The 23,192-nt window shown below is 50.0% G+C and overlaps 1 protein-coding gene across 10 annotated transcripts; it reads left to right on the forward strand.

Moving 5' to 3' along the window:
• Window positions 1-23,192, forward strand: SGK2 (serum/glucocorticoid regulated kinase 2). 10 transcript variants are annotated; one of them, XM_058685673.1, is made up of 16 exons: window positions 2,100-2,770; window positions 3,793-3,858; window positions 5,136-5,374; window positions 6,579-6,638; window positions 7,150-7,199; window positions 7,734-7,791; window positions 7,994-8,077; window positions 8,987-9,118; window positions 10,178-10,290; window positions 10,586-10,622; window positions 11,617-11,703; window positions 14,360-14,455; window positions 15,330-15,485; window positions 17,490-17,579; window positions 21,497-21,696; window positions 22,798-23,192. In XM_058685673.1, the coding sequence occupies exons 4-15, from the start codon at window positions 6,603-6,605 to the stop codon at window positions 21,659-21,661; spliced, it is 1,104 nt and encodes a 367-aa protein (XP_058541656.1). In that variant the 5' UTR covers window positions 2,100-2,770; window positions 3,793-3,858; window positions 5,136-5,374; window positions 6,579-6,602; the 3' UTR covers window positions 21,662-21,696; window positions 22,798-23,192. The 10 variants fall into 10 exon arrangements, 9 of the variants coding, with proteins under 9 accessions (XP_058541661.1, XP_058541659.1, XP_058541658.1 ...); XM_058685676.1 differs by lacking the exons at window positions 2,100-2,770; window positions 3,793-3,858 and adding an exon at window positions 8-195 and having other exon boundaries at window positions 5,130-5,374; window positions 8,990-9,118; XM_058685670.1 differs by lacking the exons at window positions 2,100-2,770; window positions 3,793-3,858 and adding an exon at window positions 12-195 and having other exon boundaries at window positions 5,130-5,374.

Raw genomic sequence — 23,192 nt, forward strand, 5'->3', positions numbered from 1 at the left:
ACTGAAAGGCCCTGCAGCCAGCTCCCCGCTGGTTTGGGAGCCAAGCGAGTGGGTGACAGGTCGCTCCCAGCTGGGAAGGTTGTCCGGCAAGTCAGGACTGGGTTTCAGGTCAGAGGGACCATGCCGAGAGACAGGAGGACAGAGCTGTGCCCAGGACTGCTCCCCAGGACCTGAGCTTGGACCCAGAGTTTTCAGGTGAGAGGCTCAGGCATGAGCAGGACCCCTGCCTGCCAGCCTGCTGGGCTGCCAAGCTGACACACGAGGTACCTGGCTCCTTTCCTTTCTGGCTACCAGTTTCCTCCCTTTCCTTCCTAACACCGTCTTTCCTAATTCCCTTCCTTCCTTTTTCTTTCCTAACTGTCCCTGCCTTCCTCTCTTCTCTCCTAATTTCCTTCCTTCCTAGCTTCTTCTCCCCTCTCTCCTTTCCTTCCTTCCCTCTCAACTACCTCTCTGCCTCCTGGGCCACCCGATTTCCTTTCTTCCTAACTAATCCCTTATACCCTCACTTCCTTCCCTCTAACTCCATGCCTTCCTCTTCTAAATTCCTAACTTCTTCCTGAAATTCCAGGACACAGGCTTTGGAGTCAGACTACTTAGGCTCAAATTCCAGTTAGATCCTTTACTAGCTAGGGGTCTTGATCAAGCCACTTCACCTCTCCATGCCTCAGTTTCCTCCTCCTCAAAACAGGGATAATGATGGTTTCTAATCCCTGGTGCTGTGGGAACAAAATAAGACCAAGCTGGCACTTGGTTGCACTGTTATTGGTATGTCATTGGTATGCACTGGGCAGACGGGCATGTAAATGAATAAATTCCAGCAGAATGAAGACAAGTGTAATAACAGCAGTGGGCCCAAAGAAGGGGACAAGAGTTTATGGGATCGGGGCCAGCGGATGATCTGGCAAGACTTTTGGGGAAAGCATATGAGGCTGAATGCAAAGGGCTAGCCGAGAAGACCAGAACGGTCAAAGCAGTGCACCAAGGACAGGGAACTGTGTGACCCCCACCCTCACTGTGTCCAGCAGGCTCAAGGACGAGTGAGCAGGTCCATGAGCTGGTGGGACAGAGGCATGCAAGTCTAGGCTGGGGCACTTAGAAGGAAGGGGCGGGCTTGTGGGGCTCAGGGAGGGACTTGGGCCACACGCTGGGAATTCCCAGGGGTCTCTATAGGTCTGAATAGTCAGGAGAAGATATTGATGCCCAGCCTCTGGCCAGACAATCAGAAGACTATGCTGCAGGAGTGAAAGCAGCCATAGGCTGAGAGCTGCACAGGTGTGAGTACCAGTCAAGGCAATGGGAGTGTGATGGGAAGTGCACATGTCAGAGTTCTCCCCAGGCCTTAGTGCCGCAATATTAAGTGAACAGCAACACCTTGAGACATTTTACACAAAGGTACAAATACAAAAATTAGCCTAACCCACTGTCCCCTTGGGTCACAACCCTCTAGCCTTTTTTGGTGGCTACGCACAAATGTATCTGCGCATACATGTCTTTCTTTTCTTTTTTTTTTTTAATTTTTTTAATATTCATTTATTCTTGAGAGAGAGAGAGACAGACAGACAGAACACAAGCAGGGGAGGGAAAGAGAGAGAGGGAGACACAGAATCCAAAGTAGGCTCCAGGCTCTGAGCTGTCAGCACAGAGCCCAACACGAGGCTCAAACCCATGAACCACAAGATCATGACCTGAGCCAAAATCAGACGCTCAACCCGCTGAGCCACCCAGGTGCCCCACATTCTTATACAGCTGGTATCCCTGATATACCTATCATTTTGAAAAGTCCTTTTTTGCTTGACATTGTATGACACACATATTCCCGTTTTGATTTACAAAGCCTTAGCTATTATTTTTCAATTGGGTACTTTTCCACCTTATGTATGTACTATAATCGATCTTATCAGCTCGTTCCTGATTCATTAGTCAAATACGTACTGAGCTCCGATCATATTGCTGGTCCTTATCTAGGTGCTGTGGATTCAACAGTGAACAAGAAAGGTCTTTGCCCTCACAGAGCCAATGTTCTAGTTTAAGACGGAAAACAAAGAGTTGATGATAAGGTGTCAGCGTGGTACGTGTTATAAAATAAAACACAAAGCAGAAAAAGTGGATCAAGAGTGGGTGGGAGTAGGGTTGTACAGTGACCAGCCATCCTGGTTTGCCCCAGAGCTGTACTAACTTTAGCATTGAGAGTCTCATATCCCAGGAAACCCTTAGTCCCAGACAAACCAGGGTATTCAGTCACTCATAATCTCAGAAAAGGCCTGAGAGGTGACATTTGAGCAGAGGCCTCTGGGATATTAGTGGAAGCCTAGCCATGCAGAAGTCTGGGGGAAAAGCATTCTAGACAGAGTGGAAAGTAAATGCCAGGGGCAGGAGGCCAGAGGGCACTCTGTGTGTTTGAGTGACAGCAAGAAAGCCAGAGAGGCTGGAGTGTAGTGACAGGGAGAGCATGGGAACCAAGGTGGAGAGGGTGATAGGAGCTAGGTCTCATGGAATCTTGCAGACCATGGTAGACTTTGGATTTTAATCCTAGGTGTGACCGGAAGCAACCAGAGTTTTTGAGCAGCCAGCTCATGTGATCCACTTAGATTTTTTTTTTTTTAAGTGGCTCTCTGGAGTTGGGTGGAGAAAGATTGTAGAGGGTAAAGATAAACGCCAGGAGACAGTAGGAAGCTATTGCAATAGTCCACGCCAAGTGGTGACCGTGGCTCAGACAGGGAGGTTGCAGCAGAACTGGCGAGTAGCAGTGCCTTCTGGATTTAATTTGAAGGTAGAGTCTCATGGGGATTCATGGTGGACTGGAGGTGGGTGAGGGTGCCATATTTCTAGATTGAACTCCAAGTTGCCAGCTTGAACTTTTGAGCAGGTGGTAGATGGAAGACTGACAGAGGATCAGGGTGGGGCCGAGTGGAAGGGATGTGAGCCAGGACTCTTGTTTTGGATGTGTTACGAGTGAGGTGCCTCCAGGGACCCAACTAGTGAGCTGCTGAGGGAGCAGTTAGAGATATAAACCCAGATTTAGTGCAGGAGAGAGTCGGAACTAGGGTGACAAGTTTGGGAATTGTCGAGTGTATAGCTGGTACTTAAAGCCATGAAACTGGTTGTGATTGACTCAGAAACAAGTAGAGATAGAGATCTGGGGACTATGGGGATAGGCCAGTGGCAAAAGAGGAGACAAATCCAGCAGAAGAGATGGAGAAAGAGGTGAGGTGGAAGGAAAACCAGGTGATCCCAAAGCCAAGTGGGAAGACCGGTGTGCCACCACTGGCTCTGGAATGCGGGGGTCACGGGCCCGCTGCTTTGGTGGAGTGCTGGGATTAAAGCCTCTTTGGGGGGCGCCTGGGTGGCTGAGTCGGTTGAGCTGTCTGACTTCAGCTCAGGTCACGATCTCGCGGTCCGTGAGTTCAAGCCCCGCGTCGGGCTCTGGGCTGATGGCTCAGAGCCTGGAGCCTGCTTCCTATTCTGTGTCTCTCTCTCTCTGCCCCTCCCCCATTCATGCTCTGTCTCTCTCTGTCTCAAAAATAAATAAATGTTAAAAAAATAAAAAATTTAAAAAAAATAAAAAAGCCTCTTTGGAATGGGTTCAAGAGAGAAAAGAAGGAGTGTAAACTGAGTCCAGACAACTCTTTCGAGGAATTTAACTGGAAAGGAGAACAGAGAAGCAGAACTGTGTCTGGAGAGGGACGTAAGGTCAAGAGAGGGAGTTTTACAGCCAGCGGGTCTTCTGACGTGCTCTGAGCCGGGCATTTCAGTTATGATTATGGTCACTATTCTTCTCCTGTTCTAAAACAGTGCTGCTGAATAAAGGCCTCATCGGTGTCTTGTTACTGAGAAGAAGTGTCCTTGTTCTGGTTATGTGTTTTGTCAACATGACATCCTACCCATCTGTGTATTGGTTCAACATTTCTGTGCGGTTGAAAGATGGAAGACTCTGATATTGTTCACTCTGGCTTTCTTTGCTGCCACCCTCAGGTCCCCTGCTCTTCGGAGCCCAGAGAGAACCGCCGAGGCCATTGGGCTCAGGTCCCTTTCTGTCCAACCTTCTTAGTCCCAGCCTATGGATCCCTCCACTGTGGTGAATCGCAGAGGCTTAAGTGTAGCATATGGTTGTCACACAGAAAGTTCCGGAAAGGCAGGGTCTGGGTCAGGCCCTGTCAACTCTTTCATTCCTCAGAACAACCCTCAGGATCTCCTGGGGAGAGGAAGGGACCCCACGAGTACCTAATGACTGCACCATGCAGCCGGGCCTTCCTGAGCCAGGGTGCTGACTGGGGCCCTGCTTCCTATTGCTCACAAAGCTGGAGAGCTCTGGGCCGACCTGACCTGCCCTGGAGACAGTGGGCCAGAGTCCTGGAGCAGCCAGCAAGCAAGGGCCCAAATGGCCAAGTGTTCGGCAAAGACCAAGGCCAGCTGCACTGAGCCAGATACCTATGCCCTGAAATATCTGTAGATTCTCAGGAGGCAAAGAGCTCTCAGTTGCCATGACTGAGGTCTCTGGAACCTTATGATGGCCTGTCTACACCAGGCCTGGGTAGGCCCCAGGGAGCATGTCTTCTTACAGACAAGTCCCCTACATAAACACACACACACACACTCACTCACTAATATAAACCAATACGAACAGACACACAATAACCTATAAATACACATGTGGTTACACATGCAGTCATACACATGCATTGACACCTATACTCATCTGCAGACACACACACAGACTCACACTCACACACATACATACAACACATCAACATATATAAAGATACACACTGACACCGACATGTTGACTCACTACACAGAAGCCCATCGATACACACACAGAGAACACAGTTACAGATGCACAGACACACTGACAAGATTAAATACACGGTCACATTGATGCACACTAATAAGCAGAACACATGCAGTAGTCTACACATAGACTCAGACACACTAACACAAAAGCCTTCACGTGCAGGGACACGCAGACACACCAGACACACTGAAGCACATCGATGCACGAAACACCTGTACACACACTCACACACACCACACACACAGCCTGACCCCCACACAAACGCATTCTAAAAAGCCCCAAGCGTCAGCAGGGCATTCCTACGGCTGTTGCCCACCCCCTTCCACCCACCCTCCAGGGGGAGGCGATGTCCCTGAGGGAACAGAGGTCTCTGGTCTCATCTTAAGCACTGCTGGATCCCATGTGACATCAACAGCCCTCTGCTGCTGCTGGGAGTTCTGAGCTGGGCACTGGGGCAGGGCCGGCGCCAGGCACAGACACTTCGGCCCTTGTTGGGAGAACAGAGAGAGGCTCTCTTGTCCACTGCCTGTCTTCCGGCTCCAACTGCTGGTTCCCTCCGGGGCCTCTCCTCAGGCTGTGCAGGTACGTGGGGCTGGAGAGGCCAGGGCCTGGCAAAGGGGCCTACAAGGGTCAGCCCAGGACAGGGTGTGGCGGTGTGGTGGGCCCCCTGGGGGAGCCCGAAACTTGGGGCACTGGCTGAAGCCAGGCTACGTTTCTCAGGCAGTTCTCCGGCTTGTTCTCTCAGGGCTCCACAAGGTTGGGCCTCTTGGAGCAGCCTGGGGTGGGCGATTCCCTCCTTTCCCCTGTTGTCACTTCATCAGCTCCCAAGAAGGCCATGGGGTGATTGCTGTAGGATCCTGCCTTGTAAAGATGAGTGGTTTCTACCCAGAGAGGCTAAGCTGCAGCCCAGGCCCCACAGTGGGTCAAGGCTGGGGTCTTGGGATATACAGTACCAGGCAGCTTCCATGAGCCTCTAGGTTCTTGGCCTTGGCCTTCCAAACAGGGGTGAGTCTGTGGGGCGCTGGGCATCCTGAGCCAGGGCCTGGGCACATCAGCCTCCTTCACCCTGCAGGCCAGGGGGCAGGAAAACACTGTGCTCCTAGCTGCCTAGACCAGGTGGTCACACTCTTCACTATTTGATTTCAAACAGACACTAGCCAGGCTTGGGTCTCTTCATAGCTCGGGCCCAAAGCTCCCAGGGCAGCTGGCATTCCAGGGGCATTAGGTAGAAGTCCTTGTGGCAGGGAGATAATAGTCAATATGACACAGATCCCAGATCAGGGTGTCCACAGGAATTTGGGGTCACAACATGCCTGTCTGGGAGCCTGGGGAGCCCAGCCTGCCCCTCACAAACTGTGTAGCCCCAGGTGAACCCCTTTCTAGACCTCAGGTTCCCCACCTGTGAAAGGGGGGCAAGGGTTGGGACTTTATGCTCTGCACGGGTCCTTCCAGCCCTGGCCATCCTAGATTTCTGGATCTGCCCTGGCTCACAGGGATCTTACTGTCCTGGCTGTCCCCAGCCCTTGAAAAGATTCAGCTTGGGAGGGATACCCTGGGCCATTCTCCCTGGCTCTCTCTTGAGATGTTTGATTAGAGATGCTGGGTCCAGGGCACCTCAGTTCTTTTCCCATGCAGGGGGCACTGGCCTCCGGTAGGAGATGCTCAGACTATGGCAGGTGCACAGGGCCAGGGAGGTGTGGACAGTGCAGCGGTGCCTGAAACTCTAGACAGGTCATGCTCCTTCCCCAACAACAGCTCTCATTCCTGGTCCCCCTTGTGCCCCCAGAACCCACCTGATCACGGTTACAGAATGGACTCTAGCCCGGCGGGCAGCCCCAGTCCTCAGGTGAGTGAGTCTTGGTTCCCCCACCCACCACCAGGGGGCTCACTTCTTCCCACACTGGAGGAAGCCTGAGGACGCACAGGCCAGCCTGGTGGGCCAACACAGAGCAGGACTGGGGGGCCGACAGGGGTCACTGTGAGCTCATGCAAATGGGCTAATTTGCAGGGCAAGTAGGGCGTAGAGTTGGGCAAGAGATTCAAGAAGAAGATGGGATACACAATTGGCCCTGAAGACCCCTGGATTCTAATGCCAGTGGAGCTGCCTGTAAGTCCTTGGATGGCTTTTCTCAGGGTCTCAGTTTCCTCACCCTCATAATTGGCACAACAGTCAGCAGCCTCCCAAGGCTGTTAGGAGGAGCAGGTGAGATGGTGGATAGGTTGGTAGACGAGTGGAAAGAAGGAAGGAAGCAGGCCTGTAGAGAAGGGAGCAGGGCCTAGGCCAGAGGAACGGGAGGTGCAGAGGATCCTAACACAGTCCCTGATGATCTTAATAACTTTTCTGTAAATATCTTTAGCCCTCAAGGGCCAATGGGAACGTCAACCTGGGGCCTTCAGCCAACCCAAAGTAAGTTCTGGTCTCTCAAGCAACTTTCTTCCTCCTTGGCTCTCCTCGTACCTGGCTCCCTTCTCCTTGAGAATAAAATCCAAGTTCTCTGGTCTATTGCCAAGACCCTCTGCCATCTGGGACCCAGGACTGTCCCCCTGCTTTATCTCCCACTACTTCCCAAGCCTTTGCCCATGATGAGCCCTGTGCCTGAAATGCACCCCAAAGTCTGCATTTTTAGCAGCTCCCCACCCTTCAGGCCCTTCTCGGGCTTTGGAGGCCAGATCCCTTGTCTTCTATACAGTTGTGTCTGGTTTTCTCCTTCTCCCCAACTCGCCTGTTGGTTGCTTGACTGGATCCCCAGGGGCAGGGGCCTGTCCTCGAAGCCCTCTTGGCTGGGAGATCATGGCATGCTTCAGTGGTGAGGAGGCTTGGCTCTTGGAAAGCGCCCTCTGTTCCCCAGCTTCAAAGTTAAAAAGAAGCCTGGATATGATCTCAGGAGCCAGGTTTCCCAAATTCACAAACACTGACCCGTGTTCTTTTCCCCTCCCCCAGTGCCCGGCCCACCGACTTTGACTTCCTGAAAGTCATTGGCAAAGGGAGCTATGGCAAGGTGAGTGACACAGTGAGGCTGGGAGGCCTGGGTCTTCCCTTCCCTGACCTCCTCCACCCTCTGCCTGTCACTTGCATGTGCAAAGAGGGAGCTCACAGCCTGCAGAATCATGGACGTGGGGCCAGAACTGGGGGCTCCTGAGAAATAAGAAGTTCAGAGGAGTAGGTCCCCTGTGGGGCCTTGCATTTGTGCTTCTGCTCAGGTGCTACTGGCCAAGCGCAAGTCTGACGGGATGTTCTACGCAGTGAAGGTGCTGCAGAAAAAGTCCATCTTACAGAAGAAAGAGGTATCCAAGCTTGCACACGGGCATTTCCCCTCCTGCTTCTTGTTCCCAGGCTAAGGTGGTTTCCCAAGCTCTTGGGTGCCAACTCTGAAGGACCCATGGAGCTGGGTGCAGCGGTGGTCATCGCAGGGGGCAGCCAGGTGGTGCTGAGGGCACTGACCTTTCTCAAGGAGGGCAAGCCAATCGACTCACCCATAGGACCTTCAGAAGGAAGGTCCCAGCCCTCTGCCTTTGCCTGGGGAATTCGGGGCTCCGTGGCAGTCCTCCGTCCTGTCTAGGTGCCAGTCTCCCTATCTGTGCAGTGTTGGGGGCACACTTGATACCCTCCAAAGGCCCCTCAAAGCCACAGCCATCCTGGAGTTCTAGAGGCTTCAGCTGACTTGAGTCTCTTTAATGCCAACCCCATGAGGGGGATAGAACAGGCCCTGAGAGAGGCTTGAATATCAATCAGAGGACTTGGGCAAGGAAATTAATGATAACAAGGACATCAAGAGGGCAGATGGGGGAAGTCTTTGCGAAGGAGGTGGCCTGGCAGCTGGCCTTGAACGTAGGATTCTGATGGTCTGAAAAGAGGACGTCCAGGCAGGGAAAACAGCATGAACAAAAGCATGAACGTAGTAATCACATACACTTTCCTTATCACCCAGAGGAGGGCAGCAGGGGTTTCTGACCCCTGGGGCTGGAGCTGTACCTACGTGCTGTGGCTGGGAATGAGGCTGATCCGTTTAGAATCCTGGCTAGTAGGCAAGGAGCCTGGCTCTGAGGGGAATAAGGAACCACAGCCGTTATTTGAGTAGGGGCATGAGAAGGCCCTGGGCCCGGCAACCCCCACCAGTGAGGCCGTGTGGGCGGTGCCAGGGTAGAAGGGGTTGTGCTGGGTTGTGACATGGGCCCCTGTCTATGACCCCACAGCAGAACCACATCATGGCGGAGCGCAGTGTGCTTCTGAAGAGCGTGCAGCACCCCTTCCTTGTGGGCCTACGCTACTCCTTCCAGACGCCCGAGAAGCTCTACTTTGTGCTCGACTATGTCAACGGGGGAGAGGTGGGTGGGCCCACAGGGAGCCTCCCCTGGGCTGGCTCTGACATGCCCATTGTGTATCAGGTTCTGGAATGATCTCACCTCATCCTTAAAACAGACCCATTTTGTAGCTGAAGAAACCGAGGCTTGGGAGGTAACTCACTTGCTCAAGGCCACCCAGCCTGCTGTACCTAGCAGAGCCAGGATTTGAATGCAAGTCTGTCTGGCTCCCAGCCATGAGCATTTCTTGACTGCCCCACGCAAAGCTGCCTAGACACTCTTCAGGGCACCTGGGCAAAGTCAGTGTTAGTGGAACTCTGTGGTCAAGATTTCCAGTGTCCCCATTTTATACCACAGGCCACTGGGTGGGGGTGGTCCCTGTGGTAAATTGAGACCTGAGGTCACCTGGTGACCCGGAAGCACAGCTGGGATAAACTGGGCTCCATCCTGGACTTCACTCTGTCTCTCTGAGCAAGTGACCCCAGATGTTGTCTGTGTGACCTCATGGCTTTTGGCCTGATACCAAAGAGGAGAGTTTTTGCTTTGCATCCCTAAGTCCCCTGGTGCAGCTAAGGCCTTTCTAGGCCAGCAAAACAGACCAAAGCAATTGGCCCATGGACAGATCTAGGCTGGGCTCAGTTTGACAGCTGTAATAATCTTACTGCCCAGGTGGGAGGAAAAACACATCTTTGAATGACCCAGGTTCAAATGGCAGCTCTGTCAGTTATGAGCTACATGACCTTGGACAAGTCACCTGGCCCCTCCCACTTTCCTCTTTGGTGAAACTGGCATCATATTTGATACCTGGAAGGTAGTCATGAGGATTAAATGAGATAAGAGTTGTGAAGGGGTCTGGCTTGGAGCCTGGAACCCAGTACCTGTCAATCCATGTGAATTAGTCTCTCCTGCTGACCCTTTGGACACACACAACTACGGTATGGGGTGGGGGCCAGCATGCTCTTTTTCATCTGAGTACGTTGCAGCTCACAGAGGGGGTGACTTGGCCAGCTGCCCCCCACCCTGCACTCTAGGAGCTGGAGCCCCCCACCTAGAGACCTTCTCATGCACCTCCTCCCCCTCCAGCTCTTCTTCCACCTGCAGCGGGAGCGCCGGTTCCTGGAGCCCCGGGCCCGGTTCTACGCCGCCGAGGTGGCCAGCGCCATTGGCTACCTGCACTCCCTCAACATCATTTACAGGTGAGGCCTGCCTGTGGCTCAGAGCCAGGCCTGGGCTGTCTGATGCAAATGCCAGGGGTTGTGTGGACCCCTAGGTCCCGATTAAATGCCAGTGAACTTGGTCCTCTAAGGAGGATGGTTCAGCAGTGGGAGTAGGGATCCTCCTTTCTAGGATCAAGTGCCCATTCTCCTTGGTCTCCCCCTCTACATGTTTGAGAGCCTCCGTGAATAGTCCTCCCACCAGGACTCTAGAGGCCCAACTCTCCTCACTAAGTGGTTGAGACATTACAGTGCTCTTTCCTCTTGTTTTCTGTAGGGACCTGAAACCAGAGAACATTCTCTTGGACTGCCAGGTTGGTGTATGTGTGTGTGCATAGGTGCACATGTGTGCTATGTGCTTACAAGTGTGCATGCATGCATTGTACGTGCGTGCATATGGGTAGGGATGCATTCAAGTATGTGTGCATGTGTACCCATGTGCGTGCACACGCATGTAAGTGCACATCGCATGCGCATGTGCATGTGTGTGTATATGAGGTCTGTACGAGCAAGGGTGGAGCCAAGTGGAGGCTCTTGGATTTTGTAGTCTCTCCATGTCCTAGATTGGGTTCCCTGGAAACAGATGGAGTGTTGAATGCAGATGGTTACTGGGGAATGCTCTAAGAGATTCGGTTTTAAGGGGGTAAGGAGGCAAGATTGGATAGAGGTGGAAGCCCACCTGCATTGTGGTTGCAGATGAGGAGGCCTCAGGTGATCTTACAGGGGTGGCGAGGGCCCCAGCTGGGACAACTCTTTGGAACTGTTCCAAATTAAGGCGAGGAGGCTGGGCTTTTGTGTCCCTGCATTGACCTGTCATTGGGTGTGGATTGCCCCTTGGGAGGGGCATAACTTTGAGAGAAGGCAGTGTCCCACCAGTCGGGGGGCGGGGGGAGGGGATGGGCATGACAGTCCCTAAAGACGGGATCTGAGCAGAGTCCCATGCTACCCACTGTCTCCACACCCTCCACTAGCCACTCTCCTGCCCAGCTGCCCAGTTACTTTCTGAGTCTCCAGCCTTCTGTCAGGGCAGCTGCCACCACCAGACCCCTCCAGCAAGGACATTCATGGGGCTGCCATTGTTGTAGAGCACGGCTGAGTCTGTGATAAATTGGGAGCAGACAGTGGAATGCTATCTCCCCACCTTGCCCCTTGTATTGCTCCTGGCATCCAGTGGAACATATAGCCAGTGCCAGAGGCATAAGTCTCCGTAGCTGCTGGCCTGGGGTATACTACCTGGGCTTTGGGGTTAGGCCTGACCATACCTTGAGCTCAGACCACTCTCCTGCCCCTGCCCCCCCTCCCCTGCAGGGACATGTGGTACTGACGGATTTTGGCCTCTGCAAGGAGGGTGTAGAGCCCGAGGAGACCACATCCACGTTCTGTGGCACCCCCGAGGTAAGCCAAACCTTGTAGGGGAGGTCAGAGGTCAAGTCATAAGTGGTTGAGCCTCAACTCCTGCTTAGAACCAACAGGTTACACTGGGCAGGGGCGGAAGAATGCTCACGCCTTTCACCCAAGCCCTTGCCCTGATCTGGCTGTGCACTCTGCCTTGGTTTCCTCATCTGTGTAATGGCAGCACCAGCTCAGGGGCCTGCTGGGCCCCGGCCAGCAGGTGGTGAAGCTCTGTAGCAATGCAGACCTATAGAGATAGAAATAGCCATGCAAACCATATAGTCAATGTAAAGTTTTCCAGTAGCCACATTAAAAAAGTAAAAAGAAGGGCACCTGGGTGGCTCAGTCGGTTAAGTGTCCAACTCTTGATCGCGGCTCAGGTCATGATCTCACAGTTCATGGTATTGAGCTCCGCATCGGGCTCTGTGATGACAGCATGGAGCCTACTTGGGATTCTCTCCCTCCCTCTCTCTTTGCCCCTTCCCCACTTGTGTGTGCTCTCACACCCTCTCTCTCTCTCTAACAAAAAAAATAAACATTTAAAAAAAATAAAAAGTAAAACGAAACAGATGGAATGCATTTTAGTAGTACGTTTTCATTAACCCAATATATACAAAATATTGTCATTTTAACATACAATCAATATAAAATTGTTGAGATCATTTATTCCTTTTTTCTAACTAAGTCTTTGAAATCCAGAGCATATTTTACACTTTCAGTCCATCTCAGCTAAAATCAGCCTCATTTCAAGTGTTCGGGAGCCACATGTAATAAGTGGCTGCCGTATGGGACAGCACTGCCCCACAGGGTGAGGGCCGTGTGGAGCAGGAGGGCTCGGCCTGACAGTTAAGATCAGGACTTGGGAGTGTAAGACACCTGTCTGTCTCCCTCTGCCAGCCACCAAGAACCTGGAGGGCTCAGATTTGTGGGTCTCAGCAGTAGCTCCTACATGTGTATCTGTCCTGCCAAGGCCTCCCTGTAGCCTTGGGGTTAAAATCTTTCCTTGAACTCCCACCCTTGGACCTGGGATGCAGAGGACTTCCCAGTTGACAGATATCTGGGTGGGGGCTAGAAGGCAGAGGCCGCAGGGCAGAAGCTCCTCCTGATGGGACATGGGACAAGACTTTAGCGGCTCTATTGTTCTCCATATGCTTGAACATCTGGATCTCAGATGTCAGCTGGGCTTCCTCCATTTGGTTTTGGGACAGCTGATGGACAGGTGAGTACTCCGAGCAGGAGCCATTGTCTGTGTTTGTATGTGGCAGGATGTCTTCTGGACAGAGCTGGTGTCCCAAAGCCTGACAGCCCAGCCATCCCTTCCTTGGACATTGTCAGCGGCAAGGAGCAGGGCATATGACACCCTGGCTTGTGCAGGAGACATGTGGCCCCAACATGTCATCTCTTCCATAACTCAGCCCCTGCTGTGATGCCAGAAAGCATAGACAAGAGTAATGATAGTTGCGACCACTGTTTAAGGCCTACACGTGTACCACATTCCACACAGATTAGCACATAACCTTAAAAGAGAGATCCTGGAACCCCATTTCATGGAGGAGGAAATCAAGGTTCTGGTAGGTTAAATGAGCCCTATATAGGGCTCAGGTCTGTGTAACTTCCTGCCCTTCCCAGACCCACACAGTCTCTCAAAATGGCTTTGTCTGTTGCTGTCCCTTTCCTCATGGCAGAGATGTCAGGCTAAGAGGTCGCCAAGCCCTTGGGTTTGGCAGAAAACACTGTCATGCCTCAGGTCCTCTTCTCGTTGGAAGGCACAGCTCTGTGACATACATTCGTCTGTCAATATGAACTCAAGTGTCACCTTTTCTTTCCCGATTCCTGTCCATCTCTCTGTTACTACGGTTTCCAGTACAAGCACGTGCCATGTTTACTAATGCTTTACCATTAGTCTCCCCAATGCACTGTGAGTACTCACAGGGCTTTCCTATTCCCAGGACGATTGGATGCTTTGCGCAAATTAGATAAAGGCACCCCCTTGGGCAGATTCACTAGAAAAAGTTACCCCATTAAATGTTAATAAAGTTGCCGGATATAGCCCTATACTAGGGTTATGGCTTGGTGAGTTGATCACAGCCAGGCTTGCATCCCCCTGTCTCCTTTTGGCTAGTACTTTTGTATGTTGCACAACATATACAACTGTACAATGCAGTCCTGCCTGATCTTCCCTATGTCCCCAGCACGTTGGCAAAGGGTCATACACAGAGTAAGCCTTTGACAAATGGATGCTGAATGAACATATGCACACAGCCAGGTGAATATCACAGCAAGAGCAACCCTTGGTGATCTTTTCTTCCCAGTGCCTTGTTTACAAATGGGGAGTCTGAGGGGCCCCTGAGTGGCTCAGTGGGTTAAGCATCCTACTTCAGCTCAGGTAGTGATCTCATGGCTAGTGAGTTTGAGGCCCACATCAGGCTCTGTGCTGACCACTGAGAGCCTGGAGCCTGCTTTGGATTCTGTCTCCCCCTCTCTCTGCCTTTCCCCTGCTTGTGCTGCATTTCTCTCTCTCTCTCTCTCTCTCTCTCTCTCTCTCTCTCTCTCTCAAAAAGAAATAAACATATAAAAATAATTTTTTTTAAATAAAAATAAAACAAATGGGGAGACTGAGGCCGGGTGTCTTTAGATAACGTATGTTTCTTCTCAATAGTACTTGGCTCCAGAAGTGCTCCGTAAAGAGCCTTATGACCGGGCGGTGGACTGGTGGTGCTTGGGGGCAGTTCTCTACGAGATGCTGCAAGGCCTGGTGAGTAGGGTGTAAACATCTGCAAGGGACCTGTGGCTCGGTCCCTTGGGGGTGGATCTCTGCCTTGTGTGGCCATTCAGGCTCCTCAAGGAACCGAAAGAGCGCTCGCTCTCTACTCCAAGCTAAAAAAGATGATGTGAGGATTATGTATATTTTTCAGTAATGTTAGTTCAGCGCTTTATAACACACATACTTTGGCACCTTGAAACAGCCTTTGGAGGCTGCCACTATAGGAAATGGAGCTGTTCTTATGTACAGAGAGGGAAACAGGCCCAGAAAGATCCCAAGGATGGTAGTTTGTGGAGCCAGCCCTGGGCCCCATCCTAAGCTGCCTGCTTAGTTGGAGGCTTGGGTAGACTCACCCCAGCGCAGGCATTGCTCGGGCGGCTTTGTCAACAGAGCACGGGGGATGTGAAAGAGCAGGCTCTGTGGCGTCAGGACAAAGAAGAGCCAGTGGAGGAGGTGGGGGTGGAGAGCACCAGGAAAGAGTGGGCTCTGGGCACATTTTGGGGCTGGCTCTTTTCCTGGCCATGTGGCTTGATCCCTCTGAGCCTTGTGTTCTCATCAACAAATTACTGCTTGCCTTCAGAGACGGCTGTGAGGGGTGGGCCGGAATGACAAGGGGGGAAGTGTTAACTTTGCAAAGTGCAGAGTTGGTGCACAAGAGGGGGTAAGAGAGGTGGGATGGGGCGGGCTCCCGGGAGGTCCCTTCTCAGCCTTCCCAGCAGCCAGAAGCCCAGAGGTCTCTGTCTCTCTCTGATCTGCCGCGGTCTGGCTAAATCTTTCCATTATCTGGCTTTGCTCCAACTCTCCCTGAGACCTTCCCCCCGCTTTGGCGTGGATGAGCCTCCAGTTTCTCTCTCTCTCTCACCAGCCACCCTTCTACAGCCAAGACGTGTCCCAGATGTATGAGAATATTCTGTACCAGCCGCTACAGATCCCGGGGGGCCAGACGGTGGCCGCCTGCGACCTCCTGCAAGGCCTTCTCCACAAGGACCAGAGGCAGCGGCTGGGCTCCAAATCAGACTTTGTAGGTGAACTGCCAGTGGACCACTGGCCCCTGACAGGGCACTCAGCATCCTGCAGAAGCGGCTGAGAAGCACAGTGATGTGCATCCAGCTGCCCTCTAAAACCAGGCACTGCTAACTGCTTCCTCTGGAAATTCACAGCTGCTGCTGCTTAATTACTTCCTTTAGTTTGGTTCTTTTATTCAGCCAATGTTTACTGAGCACCTACTATGCACCAGACATCAAGCTAGGTGCTAGGGATTCAATGGACTGGGTCCTTGGCTTTATTAAGTTGGGGTGGGGGGGGGGGCAGACAACAAACATCATGGTGTATAATTATTGTGGAGTGTGACAAGTACCAGGAAGTAAATGAAGCAAGATAGACGATAATGAGAGGGAGTGAATTCACACTGGCATGGTGAGGGAGGTCCACTCTGAGGAGGTAGCAATTAAGTTGAGACTTGAAGGATGAGAGGAACCACTCATGCAGAGAGCTGAGAGGAGGCATCCCAGACACAGGGCACAGCATGTGCAAAGGTCCTGTGGCAGAAACAAGAAGCATAGTACACTTTAGGGGATTTTGAATAGGGGTGTGGTAAGACCCAATTTCAGTTTTAAGAAACTCCTCTGGCTTCTGTGCAGAGAGAGGACTGGACTTGTTTTGTGCCAGTGCCAGGCTGGGCACTCAGGATATAGAGATGAATAATTTGTCCATTCCTGCAATGAGTTCATGATTTTTTTTCATTAAAGTAGCACTTAAAAAATAATCTTACATTCTCGAGTCAACCCAAGACGGTTTGAATTTATAAGAGGAAGACCACAGTGCATTTCTCCCTGGAAGTTTGCTTTCTCTTTCTGGCAGAGTGGTTGTGATGCACAGACTATGAGACAGACTACCTGGGTTCAGATCCCTCCTCCACCTTACTAGTCCTTACTGGTTGTAGATAGAGCCTTGGGCAAACTTCTCTTTTTAAGCCTCAGTTTCCCCACTGGCAATAATGGCAACTAGCTCATACCTGCTACAAAGATTACGTGAATTAATATATACAAAGCACTTAGGCCAGTGCCTGGCACATAGTGCTTTTTAAGCATTTGTACCCCACATGCCAGATGCTGTGAAGCGTAACAATTTTTAGGGCATTTGTCTACCCATCCCTGGCCAGCTTAAAGAGGGAGACTTTCATGAACACTGTTCCCCTTCTTCCAGGTGGAAATTTGCATCTTAAAAAATATGTATGATTTTTCAAATAAGGTGTATATTCACATAGATCATAATTCAAAGGATATTCAGAGAAAGTTCCTCTAGTGACTCAGTTCCTTAGTTTAAAGGCAACCAGTGTTATCTGTTTCTTGGGTACTCAGTATATCATGGATCTGGCTTTTTAACAAGTCCACAGGGTGGGGAGGGTATGATGTAGGGAGCTGGAGAATCATTCCTTGCAAAACACAGATCCAGAGAGGGTCCTGCTGGGATAGGAGGCACTTGATGCTGACATTGGCTTAGATTAGGAAAGAAGTAGTGATTCATGCCCAAGGTTGAGTCTTAAATTCTGGGTCTCTGGGAAACTGTAGCTTTTCTTGGGGCTTTACTTCCTTAACCTTCCTTACTGACTTGATGTAATCTTTTCCTTTGGTTTGTATTCTAGAAGAATCAAGATGCACTGAGGCAGGTGGGTGGGGTTGCGAGAGCCCCTGGGAACCCCAAGGGCAGGTCCTGCTATCTTATTCATGGACATACCTCCAAAGCATACCATGGTGCTGGCACAGAGTAGGTGCTCAGTAAATAATTGTGAATAAACAAATGCTCTGGGGGAGAAGGGTTTGGGTTCTAGATGAGAGAAGAGGCCTGGCTACAAAACACCCCTTTGTCCCAGGAAACCAGCTGGAAGTGTAGGTTACTTTCCCAGTAAAGGTTTTATGGCTTGACAGCCAGCTGCCAGTAGAGTTGGAGATCTGGGACATGGGGGTGGGTGGTGGAGAGGGGTGGGGTGCTATGGGGAACTCTGATCAGCACCTTCTTCCTGCAGCTTGAGATAAAGAACCATGTATTCTTCAACCCCATAAACTGGGATGACCTGTACCACAAGAGGCTGACTCCACCCTTCAACCCAAATGTGGTAAGAGGTCACCATGTCCCAGATTCTGGATTCCCAGGGCTAATGGGAGCTTGGAGGGTATCTGGACCAACCCTCTTTCTACAGGTGGTAAAACCAAGGGCCCAAGAGGCTCAATGATATGTCTGAGACCACATGGTGAATTAGAGGCAGAACTGGTTCCAAACCTCAGAAGTCCCGACTTCCAGCCCAGCTCTGTGTGATGAGCCACACAGCCTTCCTTCATTTTCAACACCAATAACCCTCATTGCTGTTTAAAGCACTCTCTGGGGGCACCTGACTGGCTCAGTAGAAGAGAGTGTGACTCTTGATCTCAGGGTTGTAGGTTCAAGCTCCATGCTGGGTGTAGAGATTACTTAAAAATAAAATCTCAGGGCGCCTGGGTGGCTCAGTCCATTAAGCATCTGACTCTTGATAGCTCAGGTCATGATCTCACCGTCGTGAGATTGAGCCCTGTGTTGGGCTCCACGCTGACAGCGTGGAGCCTGCTTGGATTTCTCCCTCCCCCCCGCCCCTCCCCCACTCTGAAAATAAATAAATAAAACTTTTTTTTTTTTTTTAAATCTAGATGACCTTGGGCTTGGTGATCACCTTTTATTTTTTTACATTTTATTTATTTTTGATAGAGACAGAGCACAAGTGGGCGAGGGGCAGAGAGAGAAGGAGACACAGAATCGGAAGCAGGCTCCAGGCTCTGAGCCGTCAGCACAGAGCCCGATGCGGGGCTCGAACCCACAAACCGCGAGATCATGACCCGGGCCGAAGTCAGCCACTTAACCAACTGAGCCACCCAGGCGCCCCAATAAAACATTTTTTAAACCTCAAAAAGAAAGAAAGAAAGAAAGTGGTCTGTCACATAGCACACCCAGACAGAACCAAGCCCTATAAAAATGTCTTTTTCTCTCTTTAACCTTTTTTCTCCTGATAATAAAAATGACATGTATTTATTGTAGCAAATATATAAAACAGAGTTTAAGGCAACAGGGAGGAAAAGCTTATTATCTCACTGCCCGAGAGAAACTGCTGCTGACGTGTTCCCTACGGTCTTTTTCTGTGTTTCTTACACAGGTCATACTTTATACATAGAGGTATCTTCTCCCCTTCCTTTTTCTTTTCTGCTAAAAACTATGTCATTATTTCCCCAATTCATGTAAAACTTTTATAAGTATCATTTTAAATGGCTACATAATATTTAAACCCTATGTTGGTAAGTAACATAATCTATTCAACCATGCTCCTAATGGTGAGCTTTATGTTACTACCATTCTTTCTTTATCATAATGTACTGATGAACACCTTTAAGTGTGTATCTTTAAAAAAATTTTTTTAATATTTATTTTTGAGAGAGAGAGCATGAGTGGGGGAGGGGCAGAGAGAGAGGGAGAATCCAAAACATTGCATTGGGGCAGAATCCAAAACAGGCTCCAGGCTCTGAGCTGTCAGCACAGAGCCCAATGCAGGGCTCAGACCCACGAACCATGAGATCATGACCTGAGCCGAAGTCAGATGCTTAACTCACTGAACCATGCAGGTGCCTCTTTAAGCATGTATCTTTGCTCAGAGTGCTGATTATTCCCTTAAGATGGATTTCAGATGGGGAATTGCCAGGTCAAAGTATGTGAACACTTTTAGGCTTTTTTTTTTTTTTAAAGTAATCTCTACACCCAACATGGGGCTTGAACTTACAACCCCAAGATCAAGAGTCAACACTCCACAGACTGAGCCAGCCAGGAGCCCTTTGGTTCTTGATTCATAACTGTTTAGGCTCTTGATTCCTACTGCTTTAACTGTGTGGTGGGGAGGAGAATCAGCTTCCTGCCAGCAGCGTCTGCTGGAGAATTCTTGTCTGTCTCTGCAACATGTGCAGTTCATTGTTTTTAACTTCGCAAATTTGTTAAGTAAAAAATGGTATCTCATATTGTTTTAACTTATATTTCTTTGTTCACTCTTTTTTTTTAAAAAATTTTTTTTTTCAACGTTTTTTATTTATTTTTGGGACAGAGAGAGACAGAGCATGAACGGGGGAGGGGCAGAGAGAGAGGGAGACACAGAATCGGAAACAGGCTCCAGGCTCCGAGCCGTCAGCCCAGAGCCTGACGCGGGGCTCGAACTCACGGACCGCGAGATCGTGACCTGGCTGAAGTCGGACGCTCAACCGACTGCGCCACCCAGGCGCCCCTAACTTATATTTCTTTGATTTATAGTGAATGCAGTTAGTGTTTGAATGTTAATTAGCAGTGGTAGTATGCATGAAAGGAGCCTCATTCGAAGCGGACATTGGAGGGTCTCTCAGCCACCTGCGGTGTCCAATAGGGTCAAGCCCTTTCCATCCATGTAGTTTGCATATGTCAACACTGCAGTGTGAACTCGCTATTTACACCTGGCCTTTCGTCAATTACCCGCTCACGAACGTATCTTTGAGCTCCAGATTCTTGACAGTGGTTGTCAGATAGGTTACGCTCAGTCCAGGTACCTGAAAAATTTCTTTATCTGGGAATGTAAAAAAGACCCAGAGGATAATATTGAACATACACCCTGGAGAGAGACCAATATAAAAAATACTAGACAGGGAGGCAACAGAATGCAGTGAATAGACTTTAAAGTAAGACACGCTGGGTGTGGATTCCTGGTTCTGCCACCTACCCACCTCTGTGAGGACTTGGATAAGTATCTTTGGCATCGATATAATTTGTAGAAAACAGATAATGTCTGTCTTGTCTAGGACCACACAGCTAACAAGAGCCAGGGCCAGGATCTACACTCTGGTCTTGGAACTCTCAGCCCTGAACTGAGACCACTGTGCCTGGTCGCCTTTTAAAGAAGCTGGAAATCATGGTCTATTTGGTTCTGCAACCTAAGGCTTGCACACTCAAGCACATACATACACCCTTCCACCTGTTCACCTGCTTACTTCGGAAAACCCAGGTGGCCTAGCATTCTCCACAGACTGTGCCTTCTTCACAAAGAGACTAATTTGGTTAGCTCATGCTGCATAACAAGTCACCCCCAAACTATGTGACTTAAAACAACAATTTTGTATTTTGCCCCAATTCTCTGGGTTGGTTGGGTGAGTTTTTTTGGCCTGGGCCAGGCCAGCTAGTCTCTGCTGCTCTCTCTCATGTCAGTGGTTTAGAGGTGCCTCACTCAAATGCCTGGGAGTTGGCCAGAAGCTGGGGAGACTGGGTTCTCCTTCTAAGGCCTCTCATAGTCCAGCAGCCTGGCCTGGGTTTGTTCAGGAGGTGGCCCGGGGTTCCAAGTGCTGCAAGAGAGAACAACTCCCAATGTGCATCTTTCAAACCATTGCTTGAACCACATCTGGTAACAGATTGCCCCAAACAAGTCACATGGCTAACCCATATTATAAGTATGGAGAGATGGACTCTACCTCTGGATGGCAAATGCAGGATTTGTGACCATTTCTACAATCTCATACACAGGTCTTCCTCCAAAACGGTGAAAGCAGCCAGTCACTCTCTACCATATTACCCTATTCTATCTTCTTCATAAGGCCTGTCAACAACCCAGGTTGTCTATTTGTCTATTTGTGTACATGCTTATTATCAATCCTCCTACCCTCTGCATAATATAGGCTCCATGAGAGCCGGGGCCCACTCTATTTTGTTCCTCTGTGTCCCCAGTGCCATGAATAGTGGCTGATAGACAGTAAGTGTATGTTGACTAGACTTGTCTGAGGGTTGATGTGAAGCAGGCAGGGTGCCAGGAGGTTAGAGGAATTGATATGTGGTTAGTGGACCATGTGGAATAAAATGATTAATGTAAACACATGGGTAAGTGATAGCTAAAGGTGGGTGTCCACAAGGCATTCAGAGGGGAGGCCTAACATCGCTCTCAGGGCTCGTGGGTTCCTTTGGCGGCTCTGACCCTAGTGTTCCCATCTCACCATTGGTTTATATTCACAGGCAGGACCTGCTGACTTGAAACACTTTGACCCAGAGTTCACCCAGGAAGTTGTGTCAAAGTCCATTGGCTGCACTCCCGACACTGTGGCCAGCAGCTCTGGGGCCTCAAGTGCATTCCTGGGATTTTCCTATGCACCAGAGGATGATGCCATCTTGGACTACTAGAAGAGAACCACTCTTGTAACCACTGAAGACAGCTGGTATCCCTAAGGACTTGCCTTCCTTACCTTCAGCTGCTAGTAACAGAGACTCAAAGTAACAATGGCTTAAATAAGGTTACATATATGTTTCCAGCATATGAATGAGGAATGTTGTTAGGTAGTCCAAGGCTGCTGGTTCGACAGGTCATCAGATACTAAGAGGCTTTCTGTATCTCTTCTCTGCCATCCTTGGCAATTGGCTTCCAGTATCAGGATTGCTGCATTGATACAAAGTGGTTACTGGAGCTCTAGCCACTGCTTCTGTGTCCTGGGCAGGGAAAAAGGAGGCAAGGAGAGAAGAGCAAAACAGCACCTTTAGGGAGCTTCCCCAGAAGCCCCAACCAATGGCTTTGGCTCATTAGCCACCCACTCCTACTTGTAATGGAGGCTGGGATATGTGGTTTATTAGCTGGGTACATTACTACCCCTAAAAACATAGGGCTCTGATACTAAGGGAGAAGGGAGAAATGTTCAGTAGGCAACCAGGATCTCTGTACCAAAGGACCTCTTGGTGTTTGGATCTTTAACTCAACGTGTAAAATGACAGAAATGTAATAAGCCTATAGGCGATCACCCAACATGCTCTTATGTTTCTCTTTTGATGGTATCTTTCTTTGTTGTGGATGGTATTGGACATTTATTATTAGGTTTGTCTGCCTGGCATCTGAACCCTTTCCTATATTCAGGGAATGTCCTAGCTAATAAGCCTTTATGAGGGGGCAATAATTACCTCTACTTACAGTAGCTGAAAATGCTAGATACTGACTGTCCCAGCCTCCTCTGCTGCTGGGGCCACGCATGTGGCCCAGGGATGCACCTGTGCCAGAGTTTGACTCAAGGGAGGGACTAGAAGCTTTTATGTGGTAGCTACGGCAACAGTACTCACAAAACTGAGTAGGATGGATCATGCTGCCTTATTTCAGTGGCAAAGTAGTCTTCCCTGCCCCCGCTCCCAAACCTGTTTCATCGGCTGTTTCAGGGTAGGCTTACTAGGTTTTTGGCTTGTGGACAAGGAGACAACTTTAACATCAGTGTGTGCTGGCAGTTTTATTGTCTTTTCCTGTTAATCTCATTCTTGCTCTTCCATTTGTGTTTGTCCAGCTCCCTGCCCCAGGAATAATGGGGGATGAAGCTGGAAGATCATGGAAAACACACCTACGACACTAACACAGACCTACTGCAGATCTAAGCTGGGTCAGGAAGAGTTACCATTACCCTTTGGCATGTGCTGAGAACTCTGAAACACTGTGATTTGATTTCCATCATAGCAGTATCTGTTATTTGACAAGTGTGTGGAACAAGATGTGGGAGTGGCCAAAATTTCCCCAACTTCCCAAAGCAAAAAGCAACAGAGTGTAATTGTTGGAAACATGATAGTACTGTCACAAGTATACAACCCATTATGGGTTGTGAAACACATAATGGTTCCATGTGTTCTAAGACTGTAAAATCACAAAATTTTCACCAAGACAGAAAATAAAAATGTAGAAAAACTA

This window comes from Neofelis nebulosa, chromosome 9, assembly GCF_028018385.1.
Source record: "Neofelis nebulosa isolate mNeoNeb1 chromosome 9, mNeoNeb1.pri, whole genome shotgun sequence".
In the NCBI taxonomy this organism is placed as follows: domain Eukaryota; kingdom Metazoa; phylum Chordata; class Mammalia; order Carnivora; family Felidae; genus Neofelis; species Neofelis nebulosa.

Excerpts from the sequence above, each read along its gene's own strand:
- SGK2 (XM_058685675.1), top strand. The coding sequence starts at position 6,603 with ATGGACTCTAGCCCGGCGGGCAGCCCCAGTCCTCAG. Across the intron at positions 10,623-11,616 it reads ACATTCTCTTGGACTGCCAG|GGACATGTGGTACTGACGGA; the intron begins GTTGGTGTATGT and ends CCTCCCCTGCAG. Across the intron at positions 14,456-15,329 it reads ACGAGATGCTGCAAGGCCTG|CCACCCTTCTACAGCCAAGA; the intron begins GTGAGTAGGGTG and ends CTCTCTCACCAG.